General features: G+C 33.2%; 1 protein-coding gene and 1 long non-coding RNA gene across 8 annotated transcripts in view; one reads left to right on the plus strand and one right to left on the minus strand.

Moving 5' to 3' along the window:
- The window catches only part of LOC128920403 (uncharacterized), a 323,959-nt gene that overhangs the window by 17,572 nt on the left and 285,216 nt on the right, over positions 1 to 21,171 (plus strand). The window lies entirely within an intron of this gene.
- LOC105218237 (sodium/potassium/calcium exchanger Nckx30C) overlaps positions 1 to 21,171 on the minus strand; it is a 303,455-nt gene that overhangs the window by 11,970 nt on the left and 270,314 nt on the right. For all 7 annotated transcript variants that reach the window (XM_054227607.1, XM_054227610.1, XM_054227609.1 and 4 more), the window contains 2 exons: positions 14,665 to 14,919; positions 14,350 to 14,486 (listed from right to left, as the gene is read on the minus strand). In XM_054227607.1, coding sequence (XP_054083582.1) covers positions 14,350 to 14,486; positions 14,665 to 14,919 — 392 coding nt within the window. The remainder of the gene's footprint in view (positions 1 to 14,349; positions 14,487 to 14,664; positions 14,920 to 21,171) is intronic.

The raw sequence follows: 21,171 nt of genomic DNA on the forward strand, positions 1-21,171 counted from the left end.
CAAGGATACATGCTTTATTTCCCCGTAATACACCAATGAATGTGTTCGAATTCTTGGAGAACAAAATAATAAAAAATTTCTTTATACCTGATTTTCTTTCTTTAAAAAGTTATGTGAAATTACGTAGCATCCTCAAAATAGGATCGACACACACCACCTTTTTGTCGATTTTAAAGCTGCTTTCGACAGCACGAAAAGGAGCTGCCTTTATGCCGCGATGTCTGAATTTGGTATCCCCGCAAAACTAATACGGCTGTGTAAGTTGACGTTGAGCAACACCAAAAGCTCCGTCATGATTGGGAAGGACCTCTCCGAGCCGTTCGATACCAAACGAGGTTTCAGACAATGTGACTCACTATCGTGCGACTTCTTTAACCTGATGCTGGAAAAAATTATAAGAGCTGCAGAGCTAAACCGAGAAGGTACAATCTTCAACAAGAATGTACAGCTCCTGGCGTACGCCGATGATATTGATATCATCGGAAGCAAGAACCGCGCCGTTTGTTCTGCTTTTTCCCGCATGGATAAGGAGGCGAAGCGAATGGGTCTGGAGGTGAATGAGGACAAGACGAAATATCTCCTGTCATCAAACAAACAGTCGGCGCATTCGCGTCTTGGCTCCCACGTCACTGTTGACAGTCATAACTTCGAGGTCGTAGATAATTTCGTATACCTGGGAACCAGCATCAACAACACGAACAATGTCTGCCTCGAAATCCAGCGCAGAATAACTCTTGCCAACAGGTGCTACTTTGGACTGAGTAGGCAATTGAACAGTAAAGTCCTCTCTCGACGAACCAAAATCAAGCTCTACAAGTCGCTTATCATTCCCGTCCTGCTTTACGGTGCAGAAGCTTGGACGATGTCAACATCAGATGAGACGACACTAGAAGTTTTCGAGAGGAAAATTTTGCGCAAGATTTATGGTCCTCAGAACATTGGCAACGGCGAATACCGCAGACGATGGAACGATGAGCTGTACGAGTTATACGACGACATTGACATAGTTCAGCGAATAAAAAGACAGCGGCTACGCTGGCTAGGTCATGTTGTCCGAATGGACGAAAACACTCCAGCCCTGAAAGTGTTCGATGCAGTACCCGCCGGAGGAAGCCGAGGAAGGGGAAGGCCTCCACTCCGTTGGAGGGACCAGGTGGAGAGCGACCTGGTTACACTTCGGATCTCCAACTGGCGCCGAACTGCGAAGGAGAGAGAGAGGTGGCGCACTATCGTCGATTCGGCTATAACCGGCTAAACGGTTGCAACGCCAATCACATACATACTTTTAGTATAGAAATGTTTAAAATTTATTGTTTAGAGTATTTTAAATTAAATGTCATATTTTGACCTTAAAAAAACTATTTGCTATTCGAATTATTAATATTTAAACTCATATCGTCATTAACTTATTATACTCTCCCTGAATGTAGGCTACAAAAAAGTCAAAGTAATGTTCCAAAAGAACAAACGAATATTTTGTATTCATAATTAAAATTCATTTGTCCCTAAACGACATTTTATTTGAAATTGAATAAAAGCCTACATATGTATATAACTATATGTTTGTATATCTACCCGGAAATGCACATATCATTAAAGTTGAATGTGCGCTAAGCGCCTAATAATATGCTACATTTGTATATCTACATATGGAATTATGTAGATTTTACTAACGCCGCATTATTTTGTTAGAAGCTTTGTTTTTATTAACGGTTTTAAAAACGCATACACAAATAATTGGAAAATAAATAATTCAACTTAAAATTTTTGCATATTTTCAGGCGCAATATGACATGTTCATAAATAATTGATAAGCAAATAATTCAGTTTATAATATCGCATTCAACTTTTTGGGAAGTTAATGTGGATTTTTTAAGTGCTATATTAATAAAGCTTTAAGCTGTAGAAATTTAGGCAAAGTTTAAGTATATGAGCATTAGATAGATAGATATTGAATTTGAGGTAAGCACCACGACCAGTGGTCTATTGTGCCCTCTCCAAGTCTACAGCGATTCCATAAGACCCAGTACCCTGAAAAATTCCAGGATAGTGTTAGGACTTAGCGAGACGATGCGCCCCTCTGTTGGGATGGTATATCCTATAACTTTGTGCAGGGAAATTTCGTCCTCCATGTCACAGAAGCGACAGGTCCGCGACGAGACCAAGCCCAGATTATTAAGATGTGTCCTGAGTTTACAGTGGCCCGTGTATATACCAACCAATACCCTTAGTTTGCACCTTGGAAGGTTAATTAAGCACTTGAATCTTCTGGTGTTATAACCTCGCAATAGGCCTTTTGATTGACGCAAACCAGCTGAATGGCGCCAATGCTCCTCCATAACTTTTTTTTCCTCTGCACGGAACATACCCCGGATAGTGTGGGGGCCCACTGCCAGAAAGGGTTCTGGCCCATTCGGTATAGTTTCAGTAGCTGTACGAGCAAGCTCGTCTGCAATTTCGTTACCTTCTATCCCCTTATGTCCCGGCACCCAGATGAGCTGAACTTTGTTGCACGATGATAGATAATTTAGTCTATCCATGCATTCTCTAAAAAGGCGGCACTTCGTTTCGTATGAGGAAAGCACTTTTAGTACCGCCTGGCTATCGCTCATGATGGCAATTCTCTCGTTATGATACCTACGCTGAATGTTTATTTCAGCGCACCGGTATATTGCATAAACTTCTGCCTGGAAAATGCTAGGAAAAGCACCCAGTGGCACAGAGAGTTTAGTGCGAGGACCTGTTATTCCCGCACCTATGCCTTCAGACGTCTTGGAACCGTCAGTATACCAATGCAGCGAGTTGCTTTCCAATAAAGCCTCAAAGGCCTGACTGTCCCAGCTGTCAATTTTGCCTAGGGTGATCTCGAATCTCCTAGTGAAGTTTGTTTCTCGGATGGTATCATCTCTAGGAAGGAGTGCTAGAGGAAGTCTCTCGCCAATCTCCATCATGTTCCTGGATGATATTACTTTACCTTTACCATAACCGTCCGCTGTCATTTGCAGAATGGTCTGGTCGGCGCAGTGTTTGATCATAAAGTGCAGTGGGGTGAGGTTTAGGATAGCCTCCATCGCTGCTGTGGGACATGTCCTCATCGCTCCGCATATGCATACACAGGCTAGCCTTTGCAGTTTGGCCAGCTTTAGCTTCACTATAGAATCCCACTCATCCCACTGCGTGAGTTTAATAAAAAGGGTGTTTTTTAGAATCGTGGTTTTCAAGGCTCACTTCGAGAATGGTATACCTCAGTGTAAACAACAAACATTCTACAATCGGTAATTGTTTTGAGCTTAAAAATTAAAAGTTCCTTCAAAAGCATAATGTATTTTTAACTAAGCGTTAACAGAGAAGAAAAGCGTTCGAAGAGAAAGCTCTTTCGAAAATAAAGCATTCAATACACCTATTTTAGTTGTCTTTCATTTATATTATATATACTCATAATAGAAAGCTTTAAATGACAACTAGCTATAGTTTAGATGCTAATGATAGTAATAGAAAGTGATCAATAGTTATAAAACCTTTTAACAATTGTAAAGTCTAAAAGCTCATTTAAACACTTATCAGAGTTTTAAGTAAAAATTAAAAACAACTAAAATAAAAGCTTCTATAGTTTTGTTTATCTATTTTAGATCATGAAAGAAAAGATTTTCAATATACATATAGGTCAATATATCAAAGCTTACTGAGAAGCTTAAAGCTTTAAAGAGCTTAAAAAAGCTGACAATAGTTTGTTAATAATTATTAGACAATTAAAAAGTTTATTTAAGAGCTTAAAGCTTTAAGGAGATCCATAAAACTGAATATACTTTTTTTTAATAATTTACACAATTGAAGATATTTTGTAAAAGCTTAAAGCTTTGATAAGCTTATTGTTAAACTTAAGCTTTTAAATATCCAATATAAATATTATTAATAAGTTTAAAGTTCCAAGGCACCTAAAAAAGGTACGTGGAGTCCCTACGCGCGGATGAAGTTATACTTCTTAGTAATATCGCTTGGAACATCCGGTAGAATTCTGTAAAGTACTTCCTGACAATATTCTCAGGAAGTGCGGTTAAATCTTGCTTGAATCACAGTCGATCACATATCGAGTAAGCAAATCCAAAACTATTATTATATAGAACACGAATTAATTAGTAAATAAACACTGTCTACAGAAATGATCCTGTGAAGTCTTAACTTTTAAACGGCCAACGCAGAGTATTTCAACCAAAAGTCACACAAAATAGTTGAGAATTCGCAGAAATGAAACAGAAACGAAAGAAAAATAATGCGCAAGCATACAATCATACATATGCGTACACATGTGAATATATCACCAACCAAAAATTTAAACATTGTTCTACAAAAACAAGAATTGCTCAAATAGCATAAGCATGGCAAGTGCTTTAAGTTCTCTGATTTACTCTCATTCACTCTCTCTCTCTCTCTCTCGCGTTAATTGTTCAACGCTATTCCCTCTCCACTGAAGCGTTGAACAATTATCGTAACCTTTTCCGAAGTCGTATAAGAAGTATAACTTCAAAATGTTTAAAAGCCCATAATATTTATTAAATATAGTTGATAGCTGAAAATTAATTTTAGAATATATTCTTTAGATTTGGATGATAAGCATTTGAAAGACTTTCATACTTATGTGTGCAGCTAAAACTTTGTTACATTTATTCTAAAAGCTCAAAGCTACACTTATTCGAGTGCCTCATATCTAAACACATATTTTTTGACATTAATATCAGAATGTCAGCAACTATCACACGTGACTAGTGACAGCTGACTGGTGACTGTGGTCGCAATACCTGCAATTCAAACATTGTACTGACTGTGGTCGCCATCTCAACGTAACCTTACCGCTGTGCAATATCCGCAAGAGATAAACTTTGCACTAAAACACACATTTTTCTTGTTTCAGTTATGTAGCCCTATCAAATGCATACTTGCTGGCGCCATCTGCAAACTAGTTTGCTATCTTCATAACGTGTTGCAAACAATATGCATAATTTTTGTTTTGTTTTCTACTTTTCTTTGCATATTAGCTAGCATTACTTCCCAAGAAGTATAAGACAACTTTTACCGCTAGGCACACTTCACCCCCGCTTGACACGCTTGCCGACAAGAGTTCTGCCGTATCGTTGCACTCACATTTACCACTTCCTTCCAATGCTTGACGGAGCACAAAAGTTGAAATTGTGCTTTCCTTTATGCTAAGTATAAAATGTTTGCAGATTCGTATATATATATTTACATACGTGAGCTTATGCGGTTGCTTTGCGTTAAGCGTGTGAGTTTTGTGTGTTGAAAGAAAAGTTTTTGGTATTCTTTTCGCTTTTGTGGTTTGGTTTACTTAGTTGTCTTATGGCTACTATATAACATAGTAATAAACTTCTGTACGCTTTTCAAGTTGGTGAAAAGGAAAAAAATATATATATCTTTTGAAGTAACGGTAAATATGTAATGTACGTGTAATTTTGCAAAGGATTAGTAAGAAAAGGGGTTTAATATAAAAGGTAACCGTTGAAACTGTGTTGGCTTTTTGATGAAATTTTTGTTTTAGAATGCATGTTTATAACCTCAACGCTGAGAATAGCAGTAAGAGCTACTAATTAAGTCTGTAGTATAGAATCTTAGTCCAAAAGCCTTTCATTGATCATATCGCTTTGAGCATCCGTAAACCTCAAAAAGTTCCACAAAAACTAAATTAAATTCTAAAAGATAATTTAGATATAAGCCTTTACGTCACTATTATCCAAAGCCTCAAGTTCGATTGGTAGTAACTTCAAGCGAAGTTAGATTCCGTTAAGATGTCATTAATATTGATCTCAGTTCAACAAAATGAAGTCTGCCTTTATTGCTAGGTTTTGGCAACACCTCTTCCAATACCTGAATCCGAAGTTTGGAAGTTTTTTCCATATCAAAATTATCGATAACTTATATTGTTTTTACTTGATCTGCTTGGAAATACTTTGATCTACATATATAAACCGTCTAAGATGATTGTACAAAAGTTTTAAATTGATATTACTTCTTCAGAAGAAGTTCAACGTTTTATAAATTGTTGGATAAGTCAAAAAATTTGGATGACTAGTTTTTGTATATCTACAGCCTCCATATAGACGCCTCTCTCGGATGTTATAGGGCGAAGATCTTGAAAATTATCTCAATGGTCAAACTTGATCTAAGAGATTGGATCTTTCTAAAGTTGATTCTTCAATTTTTACCTTACCTTACCTTTTCTTTACTGTTACTGTCCACCATATCCTATATGGTTCTAAACATGACTACATGAGACATAAATAATCTTATCAAAAAATATCATTCGCAATCAAAGGTGGCTCAAAATGACTTAGGCCGATCATGAAATAGAGTAAACACTCATACCATTAGTAGTTAAAAAAATTCACAACCTTTAAATCTTTGAACGCTCGTAACAATTTCTGATATTATTTTGATATTGATATAATGTTAAGGATGTAATCTTTTGAGTATTCTCACTTGAACTAGATATATTTGTATATATTTTCGATGGGGTACTATTATGGGGCTATACCAGTGTGACATTTTCAAAAAATCGATTTGTTTTCTTTTTCACTTATTCGATAGTTTATACTTTCAAAAATATCCTGTGAAAGCGATAAGGTTGTATCTTGAATAGTTTTCGAATGACAGCGTTCAAAAGAGCGACCGCTCGCTGTAGTCGAAACTTTAAACGCTTTTCTTTTTTTCTCGAATCGAAATTTTTCAAAATTACTGACATCACAACTCAACGAGAAATGTTCTGATCGACTTCAAAATTAAACTGAGTATTCTTGAATATATTTACGATACAATGATCCACGATTGGGCCTTGATTGGTTGAATATGATCAATTTGGCATTAAAAAAACTACCATTTTAATGACTTTTTGGGTTTTTTTTGGTTTCAACAACTCATTCGTCAGGAATCATGTCATGGGGAATATTTTTTTGGCACCTCCCAAGACATCACATAACTCCGTTATTTTTCAATATTTTTGTATAATAAAAAAGTCTTAAAATATAGCTGAAAATATATCTTATTATGTCCAATAAATTTCGAAACATTCGATCGAGTACTTTCTTAAAAAAAAATCCACGAAAATCACCTAATTTTTATGGGATACATTGGTATGGCCACTTAAACCAGCCATGTATGCGATGAATTTTATTTGCAAAACAGGGTTGTATCTCTTTAAACACAAGTGGTGTTTAAGGTGAGTGAAAATAATATTTTTGTATGAAAAAAATCGGTATTTGTGAGCAGTGTTTAAGTTTAAATCTGAGTTTATGGTTCAAAGATACCGTATTGTGTTAATAAGCAAAAATGTGAATGTTAGGATGAATATAGTATTTGAAGTAGTTGACACTAAGCACATAAACAACACAACTAAACTCTGAGTTAAATATATACTACATACAGTTTAGGTTATCATTTTGTATGTGCGGAATTTTGAATTAAAAAATGTGCCTAACAGAAAAAAAAATGTTTGGTAAACCTTGAGTTTTTCCGTAGTGTTTATGTTAAACATGAGTCAATTCAACTCAACTCAACTGAACTGAGTCAACTCGAGTTTATGACACTTCTTGAACTCAACACTTCAAAGTAAACTTTTTGCTTTCGAGTAGCGTTTTACAATGAATTTCGTGTTTGTGAGCAGTGTTTAATGCTAGACCCGAGTTTTTGGCGTTAGAGTTAGGAAAATGTGTGTTTAATAGCAATTTCGCACTGCCAAATTCAAAATTGAGAAACCAGTTTTTGCTGTTCATAACAAGTTGGAAAGTTTCATCAGCTGATTGCAATTTTATCACTTTTTTAACCACAACCAAATTTAAAGCGTGGACAACAACCCACAGAGTTGCATTCCAGTTCAACTCGATTTGTATTCGAAAATAAGTATTAGATTTTGTATTGGTAAATCGATCAAAATCAGCGCTTTAATTGAACAAAGCCCGGATAATTGATCAATTAACTCCTGTGCGAAAAGGCAATAATGTAGAAGTAGTTTGCGATTTAGATTGCAGAATTAATCTAAGCAATTATGAATTTAATTGAATATATTTTTGAAGAATGTTTTAATAAAAATTAAAGAAAATCTGTTTGAATGCTAAACTTCGAGTTTATCAATGGTGTTTAATGTTTAACGTGAAGTCCAAGTTTAAGCCAAACTTGAACAATAAACCCAGTTTCTGTTTCGACTCCACTAAACACGAGTTTACTACTTGAAATATAGTTGAGAGGCGGTTTAAGGAGAAAATGGTTTGCAGATCATACATTATATATTCGAATAAATATTTTGAGTTATAATTAGGTCTAAAATTTTGCTTCCGTCGTTTTTTTAAATTTACCAGTTTATTGTATAAAAACGGTTACAAACATGTTATTCAAAATATTGGCCGTTGCTAGGTACTACTTTTGACCATCTTTCTGGCAGCATGCGTATTCCGTGACGAAAGAATTCCTCATCTTTCGAGTCGATCCAAGTATCATTGTCATGCTGGAGAATGACTTTATCGTGTCTTCCCTCGTACTGTGGCCGTTTTTCTTTTAGTGCTCGGCTCAAACGCATCAAATGCGTTCGGTATCGATCTCCTGTGATGGTTTCACTTGGCTTTAGTAGCTCATAATATATCACCCCCAGCTGGTCCCACCAAATGCAGAGCATGACCCTGGCGCCGTGAATGTTTGGTTTTGCGGTCGACGTGGAGGCATGTTCAGGCTTTCCCCATGACTTTCTTCGCTTAGGATTATAGTAGTGGACCCATTTTTCGTCGCCAGTTACAATGCGATGTAAAAATCACTTTCTGTTATGCCTTTGAAGCAGCTGTTCTCATGCAAAGAAGCGCCCTTCTGCATCTCTTGGTTTCAAGTCGTAAGGAATCCAGTTTCCTTGTTTCTGAATCATCTCCATGGCTTTGAGGCGTTTTTATACGGCTTGCTGTGTCACTTGCAACGATTCGGCCAATTCCTCTTGGGTTTGAAACGCATCCTGGTCGAGTAATGCTTCCAATTCAGCATCTTCGAAAATCTTCTCCCTTCCACCACCATGCCGGTCTTCGACTTCATAATCACCATTCTTAAAACGTTGAAACCATTCCGACTTGTTCTTTCACTTAGGACAGCCTCACCGTACGTATCCGAAAGCATTCGATGAGCCTCAGCCGCACTTTTCTTGGAATTAAAAAAGAAAAGCATAATTTCCCGCAAATGTCGAGAATTCTGCTCAAAAAGTGATATTTTCAGTTGAGAATAAGTTTGGGATGCAAACAGATCTCTACAAATATTTTGTTGGATTGATGTTGACACAATTGTCCAAGATCGATATAAAACGATTTAATCGAGTTAATCAACCAGTGCTTGACCCTAGAGACATCTATTGGAAAACGGCGGAAGCAAAGTTGTAGATGTAATATCATATATTATATTAGTTTGGTTGAACTTTCTAATCAGCAACTACCTCAGTCTAAAGAAGAAAAAATGAATTTTCAATACAAAAAAGTGTATTTTAACTATTTTCCAGCCGCTTTAGGGAGCAACCTATCGCTACCTTAAATAACTTGCCATACAACGCCGCCATTATTGGTGGCATTCAAATTTCACTACACCAGAGCATACTAGAGGATTATACTAGAACTGTAGCTACACGTGTACTCGCCTTATATCATGACATGCGTGTGCGTTAGTCTGGGTGTAGTTTTAACTTTCATTACTGCCTTAGTAGTAGTATACCAGTAGTTGTTTTTGTTGTTAAGCGGCAATTTATACGTTTTTTATTACAGGGCTTAACTAGGCGCATACGCTGTAGCTCGTCTCAGGTGTACAGGTCGCGTTGGATAACGGTATATCAGTATTAGTGTGCGAGTGTGCGTTGAGTTGAGGGAGAAGATGTCATTGAAAAAGCGGCAGTTTTGTGGGCCAAACTTGACTGCTTGTGTGAGCTTTAAACACAAATTCAGCTACCAATTTGCATGTGTATGTATGTGTGTGTATGGCTAAGTGTATGCGTAATTGCTTGTGGGTGTATGTGTGTGCGTTAGCACGCGAATAGGTCGGCTTTAGAGCAGATTTGCGGTACTTTGTTAAAAATTGATGTACCTCAACTTGTCACTGTCTCACTGATTGTGCTTGTCTCTCGAACATATGCCAGCACACAGTTGAAAGCTGAAAGCATACACACAGGCGTCAGGCGTGATATATGAGTTTGTGTGTGCGTGTGCGTGCTCTTGATTGCTTCTGTTGGCGACTGACATTTCGGTTATACGAGTAGAAATAAGTGCACCTACATTTGAGCCACATGCAACCGCTCACAACACACGCCAAACTCATTTAAGTTTTTTTTTGTTTTTGGTTGGCTATAGTGGTGTGTGTGCGTGTGGGTGTGTGTGCATTTCGTATGGCCTGTGAACTTTTTCATTATTCAATGTCATTTCAAATGTTGAATGGCGTATTAATGAGTGTTTGTGAGACTTAAATGTGCTGCCAGCAGCAGCTTAACGGTACAACAACACACACATACACACATATAAATATATACATACATATGTATAATTGCTTGTATGCTTATGAGTAAGGTTTTAAGTTCTTTCAATTGTTCCGCATCTATTTTTTATTTTTTTGTTTTTGTGAATTTTTCTGTTTGCCTTTTTCATACCCCCAACACTCGAAAGTTAAATTGGCGTAGGTGTGCGCTCTAAGTGCTCGTACACATACATACTGTATGTAGACATGTGTACATTTATAAGTATCAGTTATACGTGTATGTGCACATCAAGTTAAGGTTAAGTGCTGAGTGGTTACAAGGTTTAACAAGGCTTAAATTTTGCGGCTTATTTTTGTCAAAGTGTCTTTTTTCGCTTTTTAAATGATAAGCCAAATGTGTAAAGCTCTGAAACACAGCTGCTGTGTTGCGCTCGTGGATTTATTTTTTGGGATTTGAAATTTTTCAGCCTAAGTGCATTGTGAAACCTCCACTTTACCTACCTACCCATCTAGGCTCAAGTGTCAATCGACTAAATTATAAAATTATACTTAGATTGCATCCTAACAATTCTTCGCTATGAAAAAGGTGTGAAGAGGATAAAAATTTATCGGAATATGAAGAAGTTCTTCGGTAAACATTTAGTTTTTCATTCGTTGGATATGGTATCTTATGACCTCAGAGTTTGTGTATGGTTAAGTGACCATTTAAGATCTTGAGAAGGGGAAATTCAAATTGGAGAACTAATTTTTAAATCTGAACGTAGAAATTTTACGTCATTAATTGAACAGTGCATTTTGGATTTCCTGTAAGGAGTCTGAGTTCTACATTAATGTGTTACATGTGTGAGACTGCTATTAGGAACAGGAACAGACATACATATACCATTTGCTTTATCAATGATTTATACTGAACCAACGAATCATGCAAGTGATTGTCATTTTTGTTTGACTTAGATAAAAAGCATTACAACCACGTCCAAACACACTACCTAGTATCCAAACGTGTCTTCGGCCAACCAGAAAACCAATATTAGCGAAGCAAAAATTAAAGAGGGAATATTTGTAGGTCCGCAAATACGATCACTGATAAAGGATAAGAGCTTTGAAAAAAAAAAATTATATTAAATTAAATTAAAATTTATTTTGTCTAATTAATTATTTACGTTGAGGAGCCAAATTTCGAAATAACAATTAATTACAAATTGGTTTTCCATTATAGAATGAAATCCGTAGTAAGATCCAAAAGAGATTGAGAAACTTTGTACTACGAAACTGTTAGTATTTTAAGCAGCACCCCGTTTGATTCATCTGAACATTTCTTTGTAGCAGAAGAACTTTTATTCAATCTCCGGTGTTCAATACAGATTCTTTTGTTACTAAACCGTCATGAAAAATCGATAACCTTAATCTTTTGGGTTTTTAGTAGTACTTTGTGATTTTTAGTCTTATGTAAAGAAAAACATCTACTCTAATGTTTATACCGAAGATTTCCATTTACAGATTCATGCTCCGCCCCGTACAGATTCAGCTAAAACAGACCTCGTGATAGTTTTTTATCTAGCATTTTATGTTTATAGTATTATGTTATGTTTAGTTTTGCTTTGATTATTCAATGAAATGATTTCTTTGAGTTAAAAATGTAAGTGAGACCATTTTAACCGGCTATCGTAAGCTTGGCTTGCATAGTTTATGCACGCAAAACTAAACGAGTTAGATATCGGGTTATATACAGGCATGGGCAAAGTCTTAGCAGGTGCTAAAAGAGCGTAAGAGATCGTATACGTACACACACCGATTGTCACTAACACGCACAAGCGAAGAGCGTAAAACGAGCATCTACGATGGGACAATACGATAATTAAACGACGATAAAATCAGTCTGCAATCAGCAGTTGACTGTGCAGGTCGATGCGGACGAAGTTGTATATTTTACGTATGAAATGAAAACAATTTTTTCATTATAAAATAGCACTAAATTACTTTTTTAAATTATTATATTACCCAATTTTACTATAATTTATATTAAATATAAATTATTATTAATTTTTACATTCATTAGCACGTGCATATATTCGCATTGTGCAACCGTGCGGCATAGACCTGCTCGCTCAACCTCTGCAAGCAGACTGAATATTTTTGATTGCTGATTCGTTTGGTACCACAGTAAGCACACTAACACAATCTCATTTTGTGATGCTCGTTTGATTGTGGTGGTGCCCATCCCTGGTTATATATATCAAAGTGATCAGGGTGAAGAGTGAAGCTCAAATCCCGATATCTGTCTGTCCGTCCGTGCGTCCGTCTGTGCAAGCTGTAACTTGAGTAAAAATTAAGATATCTTGATGAAACTTGGAAGACGTATTTCTTGGCACCATAGGAAGGTTGCTTTCGAAGATGGGCAAAATCGGACCACTGCCACGCCCACAAAATGGCGAAAACCGAAGACACATAAAGTGCCTTAACTAAGCCATAAATAAAGCTATAAAATTTAGTACAAAGGATCGTACTATGAAGGCGCCCCGCCCCCACTAAGTTTTTTGTACATATCTCATGAACTGCTTGAGCTATATCAACCAAACTTTCTAGAATCCTTTCTTTTAGGAACTACCTTATACATTCCATAAATGGAGAAAATGGTATTATAACCACACCCACCTCCCGTGCAAAGGTTATGTTGAAAACTACTAAAAATGCTTTAATTAAGTAAGGGAAAACACCAGACACCTTAAATTTCATTATAAAGAAAGTACAGAGGGCTCCACCAAATTGGTATATAAAATTTTAAGTGGGAGCGGCTCCGCCCACTTATGGGTCAAAAACCATATCTCCGAAACTACTCGACCAATTTCAATGAAATTTAGTTTGTAAAATTTTCCTTGCATCCCAATGATGTGTAGAAAATAGGATCGGATCACAACCACGCCTACTTCCCATATACCAGAACTTTGAAGTCGATCTGAATAGTTTACTTTACAATATGTAAAGTAAGCACTAGTGAAGATATCGGAACAGAACTTTGCATAAATACTGCAGTTATAGTGTGGCAGCCCCTTTCTGCCACAGAAATCGGACCTTACGTTTTCAATATGTTTTCAAGACCCTATATATCGAATATGACGACCTCAGTGCTTCTAACCTACTATTAGGGTTTCCAACATCCAATGGACTTTATACCATATATATGACAATAAAATTACATGAATAAATGCGAGAGTATAAAATGTTCGATCATAACCGAACTTAGCCCTTCCATACATGTTTTGGATATGTTTTCTCTTTGAGCTTTATTTATTGATATATCCTTTTCCAAACATAAGATGCTAACGAAGAATATTTCTATAGAAAGAATAGTGTCGAAGATGGTCGGGTCTAGGTAATCCAAACAGACTCTGAATTTATCGATTCAATGACTTTCAACTCGGCAGCATTCCTCAAAATTATTGTGGAAATGTTTTCTGCCAGTACAACAATAATAATGGTTTATTACCAGTGAATTTTGTAATAGAAAAATAAATAAATACATAAAATATACATACATAGAGTGTATATATACACGATTTTTAAGATTCATAACACAAATTTATATTCAATAAGAAACTCTCTAAAATTATTTGGGAAATATTTTATACAAAAATAAAACAAAAATAAATATCGTTCAGAAGCTTCTATTAGTTTCCACACAATCAAAAATGAAGACCTCATCCCTGACTCAGCAAGCGAGTGCAATAATTAGAGTCAGCAAAATATATACCACAATCATTGATACATATTTACAAAATAGAACTCATTAAAATCGCACTCACATTTAGCACATACGTTTATTTGTATGAATCAGAAAAGGTAATCAGAAATGTTACTTACCCAACAGTGACGTCGAAAATATTGCTACCCACTGAACTGGAAACCGCCATATCACCGAATCCCTTACGCGCCACAATCACCGATGTTATCAAATCGGGTATTGATGTGCCGGCAGCGAGGAAGGTCAAACCCATAACCTAGAGAAAAAAGTGGGAGGGGCAGATTAAAAAAAGAAAAGAGTTAGCAAATATTAAAGCGAAATGAGCTGATGGAGGCAGATAAGAGTAGAATTATGAAAAGATAAAAAGAAAATGACCCACATTATCACACACATACATAATAAGTACATATTCATAAATGTGTGCGTTTACTCACCTCGGGTGGTATGCGTGCCGTATCGCCGGCTACGTTCGCCCACCACACCATCAGATACGAGAAGGCGGCAATCCATAGTATGGAGCCCATGAATGTGACCGGATAGTATTTCTTGCCGCGCGGTGTTCGCGTATCGGGCAACGTCAGCCACATGGGTATTAGCAGTGGTGCCACCATTATATAGGTGAAACGTTTGCGGGCAGTATCGGGCCAAGCCATGCTCAATGGTTCCGGTTCGTCTTCAATTTCATTGGCCTAAATTTTTGCAGTTTCAATTTTGTGTGTGGTTTTTTGTTGTTTTTTTTTCATTTAATATGTGTTTATGTGTGTGTGAGAGGTATTGGGTTGGGAGTAATTGGGTAATTTATTGTTGGTTAAGGGAGAAGAGGTGTAAATGAGATAAAAAACTGTATTAGTAACTGTTATTTTTAATTTTTTCAGCATTATTAAATTTTAAATATAACTTTGTGTTATACATATATATATATATGATATATTAGTAAGTATTTAATTTAAATATGGTTTTTAATAAATTTACAAAAGGATCTTAATTTGGTTAATTTTGGCAAAATTTCGTTATAAATGTATGAAATTTTTTTATATATATTTATAAAGAATATAAATCGTTTATACAAAATGCAGTAAATGTCGTTTGGTGAACTATGAAATTATGTTTAAAAAATTAATTGTGATTTAAAAATTATTTATTACAAATATTTTGAGAAAAATTAATTAATTAAAATTTCCAAATGGTTGTGCAGTGAATATAAAAAAATGTTAATTAAAAGAGTTCAGTGAAAATTAGGTTTTAGATTTTTATGCCTATTTTATTAATTTAGAAAAAAAAAATATTTAGAGGAAACATATTTTAATAAATAAAAAATGTATTATATTTATAAAATAATAAAAACATAAAAATATGTTAATAAAAAATATAAAATATTTAAAAAATAAAAATTATATTTTTCTGGATACTTTTGTGAATATTGATTAAAAAAAAAACGATTTTTTTAAATAAAATATTTTTAATTTTTTTTTTATTTTAATAAATTAGAATTATAAATTAGAAAATATGTGTTTTTATATAAACTTTTTAAGAAACTTGAATATTATTTTATTGAAACAAAAGAATCGAATAAGCATTTAGTCTCCAAATAAAAAAAAAAAAAGAAAACAAAAATTTTTGCAAATTCTCTAAATTTGATATACGCTTTTTTTGAACTTTTTTTAATTTTTTAAATTTTTTTAATTATAAAAATAAATAATAACTTTTGTAAAAATAACATAAATTTAAAACAGGATTGTTGAAATTTTTTTAATTTTTTGTTTTAAAAATTGCTTTGGTTCCGAAAACACAGTGTTGCTTTTGTAACTCTTTCACAAAATTAAAAAAAAAATATGTATCATCAATTTCAAAATTTTAAATTTATAATTTCTAAAATGTTAAACAAATTTAAAAAAATATCACAAACTACAAAGCAAATTACAGAAAAAAATTATTTTTCTCAAAAAAAAAAATAAATTAATTAAAAATTAAAAAAATATTTTTCTAAAAAAAAATAAATTAAAAATTAAAAAAATATTTTTTTTACATATTTTTCACTAAACCCATGGATATGTGATATAAAAAATATTATGGCATTAAATATGTAAATTTTTTAAATGTTAGTATATTACTAAAATTTTAAATAAGGCGATAGTATGTTAGCGATTTAGTAGAAATTAAAGAAAAATAAATGTCTTATATACACCACTAAATAATTTAGAAAGAGAGTATTTCTTTTGGTAGGGTTATGGCTAACTAGATTTTCGGGGTAATTTTTTTTTTAATTTTAAACCTTAATGAATATATAATTTTTGTTTAATAAAAAAATATTTAAATTTCATCAGCAAGTTAATTTAATTTTTTTATAATTATTATTATTTTTTTATGTAAGTAATTTTTTCTTTATTTGCACTCATATTCATGAAAAATAAATTAGAAATTCATAAACAAATTTTTTATTTTTTTTTTTGTATAATTTTTAAATTTTTAAGCAATTTTTTTACTATTGGGTTTTCTGCTATAATAAACATTACTACACTAACTTGATATATTTAACATTTTCAACAAACAATTTTAAATAATTTGCTAAGTTGTTTTAACAAACGTTTGGTTTTTAATAAATTTTTTTTATTTAAATTTTTTTTATAATTTTTTTATCACTTTTTCTAAAATTAATTATTATTTAATTAATTTTTATTAGTTTAAAATATTTTATTTTTTTAATAATTAAAAGAAATCGTATTGGAGAAACTTAAATATATAATTTTTTATATTATTATTATTTTTTATTTAAATATTATTTATTTAATTTTTTTATTATTATTTTAAAATATTTTATTTATTTTTATAAATTTTTTAAATATTTATTCTACTAATTTTGACTATCCTAAAGTAATTCGGTTTAATATTTTCAAATCAGATATTAGGATTTTAGAATTATTTAGTTAGTTTTTAGAAAGTAGGTGAAAAGTGATTGAATGCATGCGAGTGCTGATGAACGTCGTGTGATCATGCTGAGTATGAGTATAAATAAGTGAATCATAGCAATAAAGCAAGCTTAGAATACGTTTATTTACAGTTAAGAAAGTAAAAGTAAGAGAAATTATGGAAATATGTTATATTTCAAAAAAAAAAGATAAAAATATTTACAATTTTAAATAAAACAAAAATTATGTTTACATATATTCGAAAATATATATAGTAAAATCGAAACATGTTTTTTTATATGTAAATTTATTTTTTTTCAATAATTTCTTTTTCGTTATTTTTTTAATATAAATTTATATATTTTTAAACATTTTTTATGTTAATTTACATATTTTTTTTGATTTTTTTATTATTTTCTCCTTAGGTTTTGCTACATTTTTCCCTGTTTTTTGAAATTTTTACTATATTCGATTTATTAAAAAAATATTAAAAAAAAACATCTCTTGTGAAAAATATCTCTTCTGAGTCTATTCGCTTACTTTTCAATTTTAAAATTTATTTTATCAATTTTCAAGCACAAAATTGCCAACCCAAGTACCTTATGCAACCGCAGAAGCACGTTAATTTCACCCAAAACTTTGCTAATCTCCCGAAAAACTTTAAGAAATCATCAAATCTTTCGACAAAGTTTAGCAGTTCCTCTAAAGAAAAAAAAAAATAAAATAAAGGTAAACCGACGCAGTCAATCCGGTTGCAGATTAAAATACCTAAAAAATATAGTCAACTGATTGCCCACTAATGAAGGACATCAAACTTAAGCGCATTTGGCTGCCGGCTGCCAACGTCTGCTGCTGCCACATTATTATCCTTCACACTCGAATGCCGCACAAATGCAGAGGAAATGATACGAATTTTCACAATTGAGTGCATTCAACATAAGCGCTTAATTTTTTTTGCTATTTTACTTGCATTTTTAGTTTAACAGACCACAAAGTATTTGCTATCATTCTGGTGCATCTACTTTCTCCACTCTTCGTATGTTGTTTTTGTTGTCGCTGACGCATTATGACAATGCAAAAGTTTTAATATTATTTGCATTAGTTGGTGCTGTATTTTCTTAGAATTGGTAAAATAATGCAGCTGACAAAATTTTGTTTGTAAATTTCGTAGATATTTGCGTTTGATATGAACGGTAGTACATGGCGTATACGTAACTTATTGCTCTTTGAAAATGTAATACTGAACTTTGTTGGTGAAAATTTCGGTATGTGAGAATTATGCGAATTTGTTGTTGGAACTGTTTTTAGATGTTCATACAAATTACAAATTTTTTTTTGATGGTGGCAAGCCATCGAGGTCTGAGAACTTATTTGGGTGTAGTTGTAATAAGTTTAATGTCGACTATTATGGGTAATAGCTGAACTGATATGCTTGATTGCCTAAACTATAATAAAATGCATATTTGGATTGGGACTATTTTCCTCTGTCGTTGTCTGGCCCACAGTCCGCTATAACTCACGCTTCTTAGGTTAAAAATCAAGTTTCAGTTATGTAATTATCTCCTCCATTAAAGTCCATTAATCGCAATTATAAAATTTCAAATTTCAAGGTTTGGAGAGTCTAATTGTCAATGTCAAATGCTCCTGAAGTACGATAAAATTTGCAAAAATCGAGTTTGGAAGAAGCTCTACCATAAGTGCATAATCATGATATCGAATAAATATTTTTTTTTTCGAAATACGAAAATTCCCGTTATTTTTTGAACACACCTCGAATTTCTCACACTTTTCAGCATTCGAAAATTTAGAGGAGTTTTTACGAAGTTTTTACTTACTTACTCCCTTTACAAAAAAAAAGATGGGAATGACATTTTCTAATTTAAGAAGTATGAAATCAAGTTTTTTTGTCCATGGTGATGTTATACTAGGATTCATAAGGAGAACAGAACATCAATGGGCCTAATCATTGAATCCGCAGCGAATGCGATTTGGTTACGATAAGGATTTTCGATCAAAAATTTTCATGCAATAATTGATTCCGCCGATAAACTGCTTTACCACAAAGTGAGAACGTAAAACTATTTTATCGACCTTTATCGACAAACTTGATAAATTAAATTTACTGTGCTTTTTGCTTCGTTTCAAAAGATAACTGACCTCCTCATCGAGTGAACTTAAATTTACTTAGTTGAAGGGCCCATCTCCTGTTTTAGATATGCTTTGAACTTTTTTGTAATTTTTTTGGTTCTTCAAATCAGTTTCAAACTATAAATAAAATACTTTATTAACCCAATTTTGTCCGGACCCCAAGTGCCTAGATCGTTTAACTGTTGTGAAATTTCTTCCCAGAAAGTATTTAACTCGTCTGAGGCTCTTTGAGAAAATTCATTCGCTATTTCGGTGGCATCTATCGTTTTTAAACACCTCAAATTAATTTTTGTTAGTCTCTTTTTCTCTCTTATCTCGAAAAATGGGTATTTTAAAACTCGCGCACCCCAAGTTTTTCGTTTCTCACAAAATATTGAGAATTTTGAGATTTCGACCAAAATTTTCGATTTTGCGGATTCAGTGATTTCGAAATTAGAGACATCTATTAGCCGCGGAATGTATTTTATCGAATAGGTGAGTGAGTTCACTTCGATCGTATGTTTAATTTTCGATACGGTTTCAATGATTTTAACGATCGAATCATTTTTCGATCGAAACGGATGCAATAATTAAGTTCAATATCAAAATGTATGCAAAAATTTTGAAACACGAAGTATGAATTCGATATCGGTTTGATTTCAGTCGAATACTTGTACATTTGTGTTTGCAGATTACTCCATTTGGAAAATAAAATGCTTTATGGGTATTAATTTTTAATATCTGGCCGGTGATTATTTTTTAATATTCATAGTTCGTATCAGTTAAGTATGGGTCGAATTTAAGTAAAAAAGTTAAGTTTTTGAGTCTGAATCGAATTATGTCAAAACTTTAATTTCGGTCGAGCACTAAATTTATAGCAATTTCGCACAGGTGTTAATTGATCAATTAACCGACCTTTGTTCAATTAAAGCGCTGATTTAGATCGATTTACCATGCGAAAGAAATATCTTATTTTACTACATTAATTTTAAATCGAGTACAAATCGAGTTGAAAATGGATAGCAACTCTGCTGGTTGTTGTCCACGCTGGAAATTTGGTTGTAGTTGTTGATCAAATAGCAATCAGCAGAACCAACTTCTTATGAACAGCAAAACAAAAATAACAGCTGATCGTTAATCGAGTAGTCGGCTGTGCGAAAGACAATAACTGGCTTCTCAATTATAATCTTAATGTATTTAATTGATTTGGCTGTGCGAAAAGGCTATAAAGTTAAGACTCGAAAATTTTTGTTTGATTGCTCAATTATGATCTGAATGTACTAAATTAATTTTGCTGTGTCTGTTAGCCTTAATTAACTGGAAAATTGTTGAAGGATTTTCAAACAAGTTTTTTATTTATATGGATAGATTTGACTGTCACTTTTCTTTACCTATTTATACATTTCGTAATTTTTTTAGGTCGCACAAATGTCAGATATATGTTCAAAACTCATTATTTGTTATGATATTTTTCCGCATCAATCAACTTTAGTTACAATTGCACTTAAATATTTAAAAAATCGCATGAGATATACACGTGGTATACGTAACATTGCTTTATAGCCCATATGTTGTACGAAAATGTCATATCTAAATAAATAAATAAATAAAGTTTGCTTGCATCATATATATTATGCAAAAGCAACTTAAAATGTGCTTAAACCAACATACATTTCTGTAATATTATTTATTATGTAAATTTTAATTTTTCAATTTGCCACGATGACACATTTTTCAAGCACAAGCACACACGAAGCATAACTGTGCTCAATTTATTTCTATTATTTGCTTGACATTTCTTGTTAGCCAACTTAAATTCCATTTTAATAATTTAAGCTACTTAAGTGTCTTTTGGCGCAAATCTGCCACTCGATTTAGCCAAAGGCAGCGACAGGGGTGAGCGTACAT

The sequence above is a fragment of the Zeugodacus cucurbitae genome, chromosome 3 (genome assembly GCF_028554725.1).
Source record: "Zeugodacus cucurbitae isolate PBARC_wt_2022May chromosome 3, idZeuCucr1.2, whole genome shotgun sequence".
NCBI lineage: Eukaryota > Metazoa > Arthropoda > Insecta > Diptera > Tephritidae > Zeugodacus > Zeugodacus cucurbitae.